Here is a 12,283-nt window from a genome sequence, read left to right on the forward strand (position 1 = left end):
AATTTAGTAATTTAATAGTTTACCACTTTATTTCCTCAATGGTTGCAAAATTTCACTTTTATGTCGTGTTTTAATGTTTAATGTGTCCCTTCAAATTTTACGACAAGCAAACTCAAACGCGCACAAAATTTGAAAACATAAACAGTAAATTTAAGTTAGAGAATTCTTAGAGTTTTCATTCCATGATCAATATCAGGATGTCGGATTTGTTGAACAAATACAGAGAGTCAAGAGCGAGTAATGGGGTTTTAAGATCAAGTCCGGCGAGGAGAGTTTCTTCACTATATCCAAAATTATCATCATTGGACAGAGACACTTCAGATTATTTAGATCATGATCATTATAGAAGAACTTCAAGATTAAGAAGTGAAGAACATGAAAATGATAGATCATATAGACCAACCACAACTTCATCAATAGCTGACAAATACAATTTTACATCTCAACCAAGAAGAAGGACAACATCAACAACAAACCCACAAGAAAGTTTTGCGACTAGAAAAAGGAGATATGATTTAGATGATACTAATAGTAAAACGACAGAGAGGATTAGCGGTAAATATTTGGGGTCACCGATAAGATCAATAAATAATACAATACGAAGACGAGATCCGTCATATACAAGAAGCTCAGTAATTTCAGATAATTATAGGATATCCAAACCATCAACACCTTCACATGGAAATGGATTTTTATCAAAACTTGTTAATTTCTTTACAGCTAATGGAGACGAAGAAGATCAAGCAGAAAGTTCAGAATATTTTTTAAAATCACCGAAAAAAGTATCATTTGATAAGAAATTTGATTTTGATGAAGTTGATGAAGTGATTAATAGAGGGAAATTGAGAGAAAAGGAAGAAGAATTGGAGAAATATAGAATACTACAACGTGATCATCAAAAATTATTAACACAATTGGAAAATGAAAATTACGAAAAAAAGAAATTGAATTCAGAATTACAAAACCTTAAAATTAAAAATGATGTTCTTGAAAATGATTTATTTAATAAAAATGTTGAAATAGATCAATTAGTTAATAAGCATAGACAAGAATTAGAAAGATTAAATAATGGATTCGAATTGGAATATAAAAAATTACAAACACTATATAATAAAAACTTGAAAGAATTAGAATCAACTATTGAAAAAAACAACCATCAACACGAACAAACATCTAATACTCAAAGACAAGAAATTACAAAATTAGAAAATAAAATACATGAATTGGATGAAAAATTATTTGATACAAATTTTGAATTAAAACAACAAACAAAAGAATTAAATTCACAAATATCAAGAAATAATTCAATTCAAATAGAAATGTCATTAAAAGATCGTTTTAAATCTTCAAAAGAAGAAGAAATAAATAATTATTATTTAAATTCATCAAAAATTGATCAAGAAATTAGAAAATTACAAAATAAAATTGGAAATAATAATGATTTTCCTACTCAATCAACAATTTTTCAAAAAACTGAAAATAATATAGAACAAAATTTAAAAATTTTAAATGAAATGATTCAACATTTAAATTTTAATCAATTAGATAAATGTGAAAATTATTATGATAAAGCTTATGAATTTATAAATTCAAATACTAAAGAATTAGAAGACATTATAAAAAGTTTAAAACAATCTTCAAATCCAGATTTAGAATCAATATTAATTGAATATTTAAATTTAAAAAAATTAAATGAATTAAATTATCATCTAAGTGATGTAAAAGAATTAATTAATGATTGTAAAATATTGAGAGATTTTGTAAAAGATTATGATTTAGATACGGTAGATTTAGCTGAGATATATTGTAAAATTAAAAGTGAAACACTATAAAGATCAAACACTTAATATAAGTAATTTTGTCTATCTGCACTTGTAAATGGCAAGCTCTCACATCAATCATTCATTACTTAATCAATCATCACGGACCAATTTTAACAAGCACAATGATCAGTTCTATCGGACACTGCTGTAGACTTTCCACCAACAAATTTGGAGACTAATTGTTGGTGTGGTGTTTCAGAAATATTTGGTAGCTCACAAATTATGGAAAAACTTGTTTACAATATTGAACCAAAACCCTAAAATGGTGAGATATTCATGGATGCTTGGTCAATTAATATGACATCAATAAGAATGTAAGCTGTAAATACAAGATAAGTTCAAATTTTATGTATTACAAGGCCATTGCTTGACGTTTCATTTTTCTTTCTCAATAATAATCAAAGATTTCCATGTACCTGCATATAATAATTTATTGTGAAAATAATTTTAGACGCGTTTCTTCTTTATATCTCTTCAAGAGTGTATTAACTTAAGATCTATCATTCAAACAAACAAACAGTCTCAACATATCAGTCAATAATGATTGATTCACAACGAATAAACACATCACTACCTATACAACTACAACCATCGAACCTTCGGCCAATAGTGTTTCGAATATTAACCAAAAAACATGGATTAAATGTTAATTCAGAAGCATTATCTATATTAACAGAAACAATAAGTTTAAAATTTGGATTTAATTGGAAAAGTATACAATCAAATAATTTTTTAGAAGAAATTGCAAAATATTGGAAATTAGAAGATAGAGGAATATTTATAGATGGAAATGGTTTAAAAGATATTTTAAAAGATTTAAATCAAAAAGATGATACTTCAAAATTACAAAAAGCTAAAAGATCAAATACAATTATTGATGAAGATGAATTTGATACAAGTTTTAGATGGGAAGATTATTTTCATGTTATATCACCAAATCAACAACCTATAAGTATATTTGATAAGAATAGAAAACAATTTAATGTATATTTAAAAAGAAATAAAACACCTATGTTACAATCAATTAGTTCAAATCTAAAATACATGGTAGAATCTAAGAACAATCATTACTATTTAATCATGGATAGATTGTCAAGGAATGAAAATTTTCAAAAAATGTCAATGTCAAGTATATCAAACCTTAGTTCAATTGTAGATGAAAATAATGCAAAACATAATGAAATAACTATGATAAAAAACGTTTTAGGTAGAGATGGTCAAAAATTTTTATTATTTGGTTTATTAACTAAAAATTCAACTGAAGATTATATATTGGAAGATGCAACTGATTATATTGAATTAAATTTAAATCAAGCTAGAAAAAACCAAGGTTCTTTTTATTGTTGTGGGATGTATGTATTGATAGAAGGAATTTATTCAGCATCAGGTGGGACTTTAAATGCAAAACCAGATTATATTGGTGGATGTTTTTATGTAAGTAATATAGCTCAACCACCAGCAGAAAGAAGAGATAAAAGTATAGATGCATATGGTCATCTTGATTTTTTAGGAGTTCATAAAAATAACGTTCAATCAACAGTTAATGATAAAGCTATTAAAATACCAAAAGAATTTAGAAAAAAAATGAATCAAATGGAAAAATCATTATTGGGACATAAATTGATTGTTCTAGGGAGTGAATTACATTTAGATTCCAATAGAGTTTTGGAGGGATTAGTTAAATTTTTTAAACATTTAGAAAATTCAATTATTGAAACTAAAGATCAAGAAGATAATTCAATACCATTAGCATTAGTTCTTATAGGTTCATTTTCATCAATACCATTAACATCAACAAATTCATCAAGTTTAGCCATGTCAAATTCAGAAATTTATAAAAGTAATTTCGATCAATTATCACATATTTTAAATGATTTTCCAAATATAGTATCTAATTGTAAAATAGTACTAATACCTGGAAATAATGATCCTTGGCAATCTTCATATTCATCTGGTTCATCATATTCAAATATTTATCCACAATCATCAATTCCAAAAGTATTTATAAATAGATTAGAAAAATTATTGCCCAGAGGTAATTTAATATTAGCTTGGAATCCAACTCGAATTAATTATCTTTCTCAAGAAATTTTAATTTTTAAAGATCAATTAATGAATAAATTTAAAAGAAATGATATTTTATTTCCCGTGGATTTAGAATTAGAAGAACAACAATACCTTGATTCATTAAGTAATGAAGAAAGAATAAATAAATTAATTCAATCAAAAGACGTGAGATTAGATAACAAAACAAAACAAGCAAGAAAATTAGTTAAAACTTTATTAGATCAAGGTAATTTACAACCATTTAATAAAAATTTAAAAATTATAAATCAATCAATGGATTATTCTTTAAGAATTGAACCATCACCAAATTTAATTATATTAAATGATTCAAATTTTGAAAATTTTGAAATTATTTATCAAGGTTGTAGAGTTATAAATTTAACACTGGTTGTTAATTTAAATAGTAGAAAATTAAATTATATGGAATATTATCCTGCTACAAAAAAAGTTGAATTTAATGATTTATATTTTTAAATAGAAGTATTTGAATGAATGAGTAATGAAACGTAAAAGGAGCGTTAATTTGATGAAATTAAACTCTTTTAAACCTTCTCTCGATGCCTGTTCTTGTACAGTAAACTGAAAAATGTATTGAAGTTGAAATCAAATTGATACTGTTTGGTAGCCACATTCCGTGTAAGAAAGGTAAAACCAAAATTATATACGAGATTATTTTTAAAACACTTAAGGTCAGACACTTCCAAAACGAATATTTCAACATAAACACATCCTTCACCAAACTTTCTCACTATGACCTCCAACAATGATGTACCACCATTTGTGAAAGACAAACACATACATTTCATAATTGAACAAGAATCAAATCGATCTTATGAATATTGGCTTAGTGAACATCTACGAATGAATGGATTATATTGGGGAATTACAGCATTAATTACAATGAAAACATTAAATAATACAACATTACCTCAGCAAAAAGTAATTGAATATGTAATGAGTTGTTGGGATTCTGAATCTGGAGCATTTGGAGCATTTCCTAAACATGATGCTCATATATTATCTACTTTATCTGCATTACAAATTTTAAAATATTATAATTATGAATTACACCCATTAACCACAGATCAAAAACAAAAAATAGTGAAATTCATAAAGTCTTTACAATTACCGAATGGAAGTTTTCAAGGTGATTCATTTGGAGAAATAGATACAAGATTTACATATACTGCAATATCAGCATTATCTTTATTAGATGAATTAACAAAAGAAATTACAAATCCAGCTACTGAATTTACATTAAAATGTTTTAATTTTGATGGAGGTTTTGGATTAGTTCCAGGATCAGAATCACATGCTGCTCAAGTATTTGTATGTGTTGGAGCATTAGCAATAATGGATGAATTAAATCAAATTAATAATTTAAAAATTAGTAATTGGTTAAGTGAAAGACAAGTATTACCTTCTGGTGGTTTCAATGGAAGACCTGAAAAATTACCAGATGTATGTTATAGTTGGTGGGTATTAGCTTCATTATCAATATTAGGCAAAAAAAACTGGGTTAATTTGGAAAAATTAGAAAATTTTATTTTAACTTGTCAAGATTTGGAAAATGGTGGGATTAGTGATAGACCAGATAATCAAACAGATATATATCATACATGCTTTGGAATAGCAGGATTAAGTTTAATTGATTTTAAAAAATATGATTTTGATGAAATTGATCCTGTTTATTGTATGCCAACTAGAATTGTAAAAGATTTTAAAAAATGGAAGAATAAATGATAAAATTGATAAAATTGGAGATTTTGCATGTACGAAATTAATTAAATTTAAGCTTTTTTAAATTTGCAAATTAAGGAATACTAAACTCAAATCAAACTAATATTTAAGAGTAGATACACTTCCCCGATATCAATTTGAAGGCTCTGCATTTAGGAGTCTAAGGACGTACTTGTAGAACTTTTTAAGGATTTAAATAGAACGCCCTTAGCATAGCTGATAAAGTCAATAGCTGAAGACTTAATAAGTAAGTTAATAAGAGAAAAAAAAGGGTCATATTGTGGAGTTCATCATATGCAATTTTTGCTCATCAAAATTGCTCTTTGATCTGCTTGTTTGATAGATTCGATGAGTACAAATATTTTTCAATATTTTCTAATACATTTAGGGGTCGCAACTCAAATAACTTTTTTTACATCACTCATTTACACACCTATTGAATCAATTCGCCCAAAGTTCAAGAGTTTGATCTAAAGAATTGAATGGAGTTAAGAAAATTGATACTTAGTTGATAAATAAATTCTTTTATAAACTATATTTGTTATCTCCACAAAATTGAAGTACTCTCTTATAATACTTCATATTATAGCTATAACTTATATCTAAATTGACAAATTAATAACAAATGTTGCCTTACTCTAAAAAATAAAAACAATGCAAAGAATCACCTTACATTAAAATTTCATATGTATAGTGACATAAATATTTCTACATGTTCTGTTCAAGGCGGGTTAAATATAATGATCTTGGTAAAAATTGTTATTGCTAGCTCTAATTTATAATAAAAAAGCCAATTGATTGATTAAGCTATTGTTGAGTATCTAAAGCTGACTATTTTTTTGTAATTTTATTTGGTATAGAAGTATCAATTAAGAATGTGTCAGATCTATTCTAGATCTTAAGTTAAATTCAAATAGGTTAAAGGTTTTTCCGAAATATAAAGGAGTTACAAAACCAATTTATATAAATAAAAAAAAAATAATAGAAATCTAATTCGGAACGACCTAGAAGACAATACCAAATTGAAATATAATATTCATATTCGTACTTTGCACTGAAAATTTCTCCGATAAGAATAGTGATTTTCCAAAATAGACAACTAAATCAGATAAGTCTTGTTTGATCTGTTTATCGGTTATGTTTCCTACTCAAAAATTATCAAATTTTATTTTGTGGTTTGGTTTAATTTTCTTCAATTACTTAACTTCATTACAAAATGGAACAGGGTTTCCGTAAATACTTATAAATGATCAGGCTTGACCTTTTTTTGGCGAAATAATTACTATATGCGCTTGTTCGACTAATACGAGGACAGAAAAGAGCATATATAACAGTAGATCCATCTACTCATACCTTTCTAATTTTGACATTAGATCTGAGTTATAATAATTTATTATTCGGTACCTTACATAGTAAATTTGTCAATAAGGCCCAAAACACTATTTATTAATATTAAAAATTAAACAGTTTTATGAATGATCATCGAAATTTTGATTTGATACATTACTTAGAGAATATTTCGGTTGCTTGCTTTAAGATAGATAATTGAAATTTCTTTACATAATTTGGAAGATCTACTGATTCTTTAAATTCAGTCTGGACCCTTCTTCGTATTTGTTTTAAGTTCCATAATATTTTATTTTTTTAATTAAGTTTATTATTTTGTGTAACAACTGTCTAACGAATTATAATTTTATTAAGGCTTTGAATTTTCTTACCATTTCAAGATTAGTTCTTAAGAACTAAATTAACTAAAATTTACCATAATTGATTGAAAGTTTCGTAAGTTTTATTTATTTAGAATTTCGAAGAAGAAGAAGAATTGGAAGGTTTTCAAACCATTCCTATATTCGAACATTCTTTTCTGAAATCAGTTGTTTAATTATATAACCTTAGCGAAGGTTATGAACTTGAATGACAGCAATATGAGTGCTTATTTAACATTTTGTGGGTTTTAGATTAGATTAGATCTTAATTAAAAACTATCAAACGGGGATAAATAATACTTTAAGCTTAATTACTCCCCGGTAAAACATTTAAATTTTTTTATCTAAAAGTTCATTAAAACAAGGATACTTTGCTACAATTAAACAAAGCTTTAGCAAATTAAGAGGGGTATACCTCTAAACACATTCAAAAGTAAAATTAATCAATTGTACAATAAACAATAACTTATGTACATTGACTTAATTTACTAGACAAAGGCTTTGTTGATCGCAAATAAAACAATTTTAATTAAATTTAAGAATTAAAATTAAATTAACCTTCTTTTTCGCTGATAATTTTAAATCTAAGCTTAGAAGTAGATGTGGTTCGCCCTAATGAATCTAGATGTTTTTGATACTATTTGATATCAATAAACTTGATGCTTTTGATTTCTTTTGATAAGTACATTAGGCTACTTGGTAAGCCAGTCATCGCCAAATATTTCTTCCCTTTTCAACGAGACTGGAGGGTGAATATATTAGACCTTGGGGTTTTTGAATCTTATCCATAGAAGTGACTAAAAAGCAAAAAAAACTGAATCAAACGAACTTTTCAATAATGTTTCGTAAGTCAATTTTTATTGATGCTGAACTGTTTCCAATCGGTATTTTATGAAAAAGCTTCTAGACCATCATGTATAATTCAACTATTTGGTGAATACTTGCATCAGAAAATTTGAAATAAAAAAGTAGAAATATAACGCTTACAGTTTAATCATGTTGAATCTGATAATGCAAATTTCCAAAAAAGAAAAAAAGTTTTACTAGTAATCTATTTTTAGAATTACTACATTAGGGTTTTTAAAATTTGAATGACTTAGGCGTATAAAAGTTGTACCTAACTCAAAAAAAAATATTGCTTTAGTTTTGAGATCTAGGTACCAAGAGTGTGGTAATTCTTAATCTGAAATTATGGCTGGTTTGTTACTTTTCTAATCTTTTGTTCCTTTTTGTTTTGTTTTGGCTTTGTTTTGTTTATTTTGAATTTCCCCTTAATGTTTTTATCAAAATAAAAAATCCGAGCCGGTGCGCAAAATCTAAAAAAGCAAATTTGAATATTGAGAGTGAAAGAGTTGGTTCAGTGCTTACAATGTAGAGCTCATTACAGATGATAAATAAGTTTCAATACTTTTTAAATTATCTATAGATCAGTATTTTCATTGAATTATTAATTAAGCAAGAAATTAATCTTATGTTGTTTTTTTTTACTTGGATCTTCCTCTTCCTCTTCTTCTTCTTCTTTCTCATCTTTTTCTTTGATTGAACTTTCAGTTTCAATATTTGTAGATTGAATAATTGGTCTAATTGTCAGAGACGAGCTTGAAGTAGATTCATAAACTTGATTATCTGTTAATACTTGTTGACCACTTATCAGTTCACCAGAAATACTAGTATCACTTCGTTTTCGAGATTCATTTGATTTTGATTTTTGAGCACTCATTAATCTTCTCCATCTAAATTGACAACTATAATTAGTTCTATTACCATCAAAAAATGTAGCAATATGCAGCCAACCATATTTTTTTTCTTCTTTTAAATATCTTAATAATGAATCTTCCTCTGGTGTCCATGTAGTTGATCTTTTAGATCGTCTTTTTAATGGGATATTATCATGATGATATGGTAATGTTTCGATAGGGCTTTGAACATTTTGTTGAATTTGTAAAGCATGAGGTGAGAATTGATTTGGAGGAGAAGAATAATTATAATATTGTTGTTGTTGTTGTATATTTGATGGTTGTTGAAATTGTTGTTGAAATGTTGACGTATAAATAATTTGACTATGAATTTGATTTTGAGAAGACGATGATGACTGTTCTTGGATTGGTGGATATGGTTGAAATTGTTGATTGGGATCTAAATGTTGTGGATAAATTGGTTGAAGTGAATCTGAAGTGAAAGGTGGCGGTATTGCTTGTTGAACTAAAGGTTGTTGTTGTAAATATTGCGTGTGCTGCTGAGGTCGAAACTGAGGTTGTAGCTGAGGTTGTAATTGAGGTTGCAAAATTATTCGATTTGAAATATTACTTTGACTAAGATTCAGGTAGGATGATGATATATTCGGTATTTCATTTGACTCACTTGAGATGTTTCGATGATGTAGAACAGGGCTATTAATTTGATTTTGTCTAAGAAGTGAAGACGGACTTGGTAATCTAATTTTAGGTGTTTCATGTGATTCACCATGTGATTGAGAAGTTTGATGACCAATTGTTTGTAATTGTGATGTAGAAGAAGTTGGATTTGTTAAACTAAAGATTTGATTTGGTGATGGAAGATTTCTTGGTTCATTATCTATTGAATTACTACTGATTTGATTATGAATACCTTTTGAAAATTTTTCTTTATTTGAATTTGTCATTAAAAGTATGGTTGTCATATCAATTCAGATCTCGTTATCATGAAATGTGTAATATTGGAATATAATATTGAAAAATGAAGGAATTGGGAAAATGAATGAATTTGAGTGAGATTGAAAGACTTTCAATTAATAACAAATTTATAACTTGAATTGGGATTGAAACGATTGAATTGAATTTAACTGGTGATTTATAATGAAAAAATAATGATGAGTTTTGGATGGAAAAAAATTGTTAAGAATAAAAAATTTCTAAATTTAATTGATGTTTTAAATTTGGGGGTTGAAAAAAATGTTAAATATAAAAAATTTTGTAATTAAGCGATTGTAAAGTATTTGAGTAAAAATTGAATGAGTTGATAAAGGTCAATTGGAAAATTTATCATTAATCTTGATGCCATGAACTTCCATACAGCTATATATATAAGTACCAACTATTACTAATTTATATTAATTTTTAAAATTAAAAAAAAAAAATGGATATGTACAAAATTTGTACAAAACGGAAATTAAAAAATAATCGATTTTAACGCAAGTTACATACCTCTTTGTTCTTCAACCATTTAAATTAACTTAATTCATTCTACATAAATAGATAATCATTTTTCTACAATAATAGGGTAATAATACCCAGAAGTGAATCTTAAGTATAATAAGATTTTAGACCAATTAATATTGAAAATCAATTCGAAAATATAAATTATAAGAAAATTAAGTATCTTTTATCAAAACATTTAACCGCTCAGAATAAAATTTCATACTTTCTTTACTTCTTCCATTCCACACTGAAACTTTAATTAGCCAGGACTATTTTCGTTCTATTTTCGTACAATTGAGGTATAATTAGACGAGACGAAAAAGTGATTTGTTAGTGGAACAACTTCTTCACCTAGTCTATTTGAAATTTTTTTTTGAAATTCTAAATTTAGATTAATAGCCTACTGATTTTAATTCTTCTAATTTAACTTCATTTCTTCAATTGCATCTGAACCCTACCTACCTTTCTTTAAGGAGTTGTTACTGATATCAAATGCATCGATGTCATCGCAATTGAAACAATTTTAATTGTGCTATGCACTTTTTTTTATTACTTTGAGTCAATATTTAACCTTATACTTTTTTTTCTTTTAGCTTTTGAGTTTTACTCTTGAATATATAACTTTAATTCCCAGTTAATCGAGTAACAAACTTTATTTTCAATTTCATGTATATATAATGTGGAGCCGTTCCCACTAATTAGAGAGTAAGTGAAATTTTTCAATTTCAAACTTCTACCTTTGCTCGTAAGTCTTCACTTTTTAATTTCAAACGTATTATTCTTTTGCTTGGTTCCTTACATATATTTATGACCTTGTCAGGAGTAACTCATCGAATGAAGTAACACACCATTTAATTCTTTTTAAAGTTTAGATCTCTTTTTGTTCTCCTTTTGATTTGAGAAATGTTAAGATTTCGACATTTGTCCGTGAAAGTTTCATCTTCGAAATGCCTCGTAATGACTAGTGAGCAAATTTTAATGTACTTAATCAAGAAATTTAGAGTTAATATCTTTTTTTTTGGAACACTAAAATAACTAGACGATGCTTCGAATACTTTGACGAGGCAAACAAAGATGTATTATTGGGATCAATGATATCAGAATTAAAGGAGTGGCTAAGCAGGTCCTTTCAATTAATTTATGCATCATCACCTGCATTTCTATTAATATCTGTTTCTGAGACGATGAACGTTATCATTATGATTTTTATTATATATGCAGAGTGAATTCAAACTTCCTTCAATTACTCGTGAAACTAACTTATTTAATGAAATGCACTTTGGTTTATTCTCCTTTACCCAAACTATCGGCAGACCTTGCTTTGAACCCTTTATTCACAATCTTTCGAATAGTCTACCCTTTTTTACAAAATTCATGTTTGTGAAGAAAAAGGTAAAAATAATATTTTGATTTTGTGTGTAGAATATTTTTTATTCATTTTTCGGGTTCTACATGTTAGGGGACTCCAAGATGGGTGGAATATTAAATTTTTTTTACTTTAGGGATAAACATATGTAAAATAATTATTCCTTTTGAAAATCTCATTACATATGTTAAATGTATTCTAGGTTTGCTCATACGCTAGCTTGGTGATGATTTATAGAGATAACCGCAAAGCTTGTAATATCCGCGACCATCCCAAATGAATTGGGAAAGATGGTCTTTTAAAACGTCATAAACAAAATTTTGAAGTTGACGTTGGTTTGAAGAAAAGTTCAGATCTGAGTACATGCTAATTGTCTGAATGTAATTTGTATGAGCATAATATTTG

At 26.9% G+C, this 12,283-nt stretch overlaps 4 protein-coding genes across 4 annotated transcripts; 3 read left to right on the forward strand and 1 right to left on the reverse strand. All coding sequences in view use genetic code 12, as the record gives it.

Moving 5' to 3' along the window:
* Nucleotides 1-197: 197 nt before the first annotated feature.
* KGF55_003827 (uncharacterized protein) lies at nt 198-1,832 on the forward strand (the record flags this gene model as incomplete). The annotated part of the gene is made up of 1 exon (XM_051758664.1): nt 198-1,832. One exon carries the CDS (start codon nt 198-200, stop codon nt 1,830-1,832), a length of 1,635 nt encoding a protein of 544 aa, XP_051613450.1.
* A 531-nt stretch (nt 1,833-2,363) lies between these two features.
* Nucleotides 2,364-4,364, forward strand: DPB2 (DNA polymerase epsilon noncatalytic subunit; the record flags this gene model as incomplete). The annotated part of the gene is made up of 1 exon (XM_051758665.1): nt 2,364-4,364. The coding sequence occupies one exon, from the start codon at nt 2,364-2,366 to the stop codon at nt 4,362-4,364; it is 2,001 nt and encodes a 666-aa protein (XP_051613451.1).
* A 276-nt stretch (nt 4,365-4,640) lies between these two features.
* Nucleotides 4,641-5,633, forward strand: BET2 (Rab geranylgeranyltransferase; the record flags this gene model as incomplete). Its single annotated transcript, XM_051758666.1, has 1 exon — nt 4,641-5,633. One exon carries the CDS (start codon nt 4,641-4,643, stop codon nt 5,631-5,633), a length of 993 nt encoding a protein of 330 aa, XP_051613452.1.
* A 3,150-nt stretch (nt 5,634-8,783) lies between these two features.
* On the reverse strand, nt 8,784-9,977 carry DEF1 (Def1p; the record flags this gene model as incomplete). Its single annotated transcript, XM_051758667.1, has 1 exon — nt 8,784-9,977. The coding sequence occupies one exon, from the start codon at nt 9,975-9,977 to the stop codon at nt 8,784-8,786; it is 1,194 nt and encodes a 397-aa protein (XP_051613453.1).
* Between the last annotated feature and the right edge of the window lie 2,306 nt (nt 9,978-12,283).

The sequence above is a fragment of the Candida pseudojiufengensis genome (genome assembly GCF_024610245.1).
Source record: "Candida pseudojiufengensis strain CBS 10847 chromosome Unknown scaffold19, whole genome shotgun sequence".
Classification (NCBI taxonomy): Eukaryota; Fungi; Ascomycota; class Pichiomycetes; order Serinales; family Debaryomycetaceae; genus Lodderomyces; species Lodderomyces pseudojiufengensis.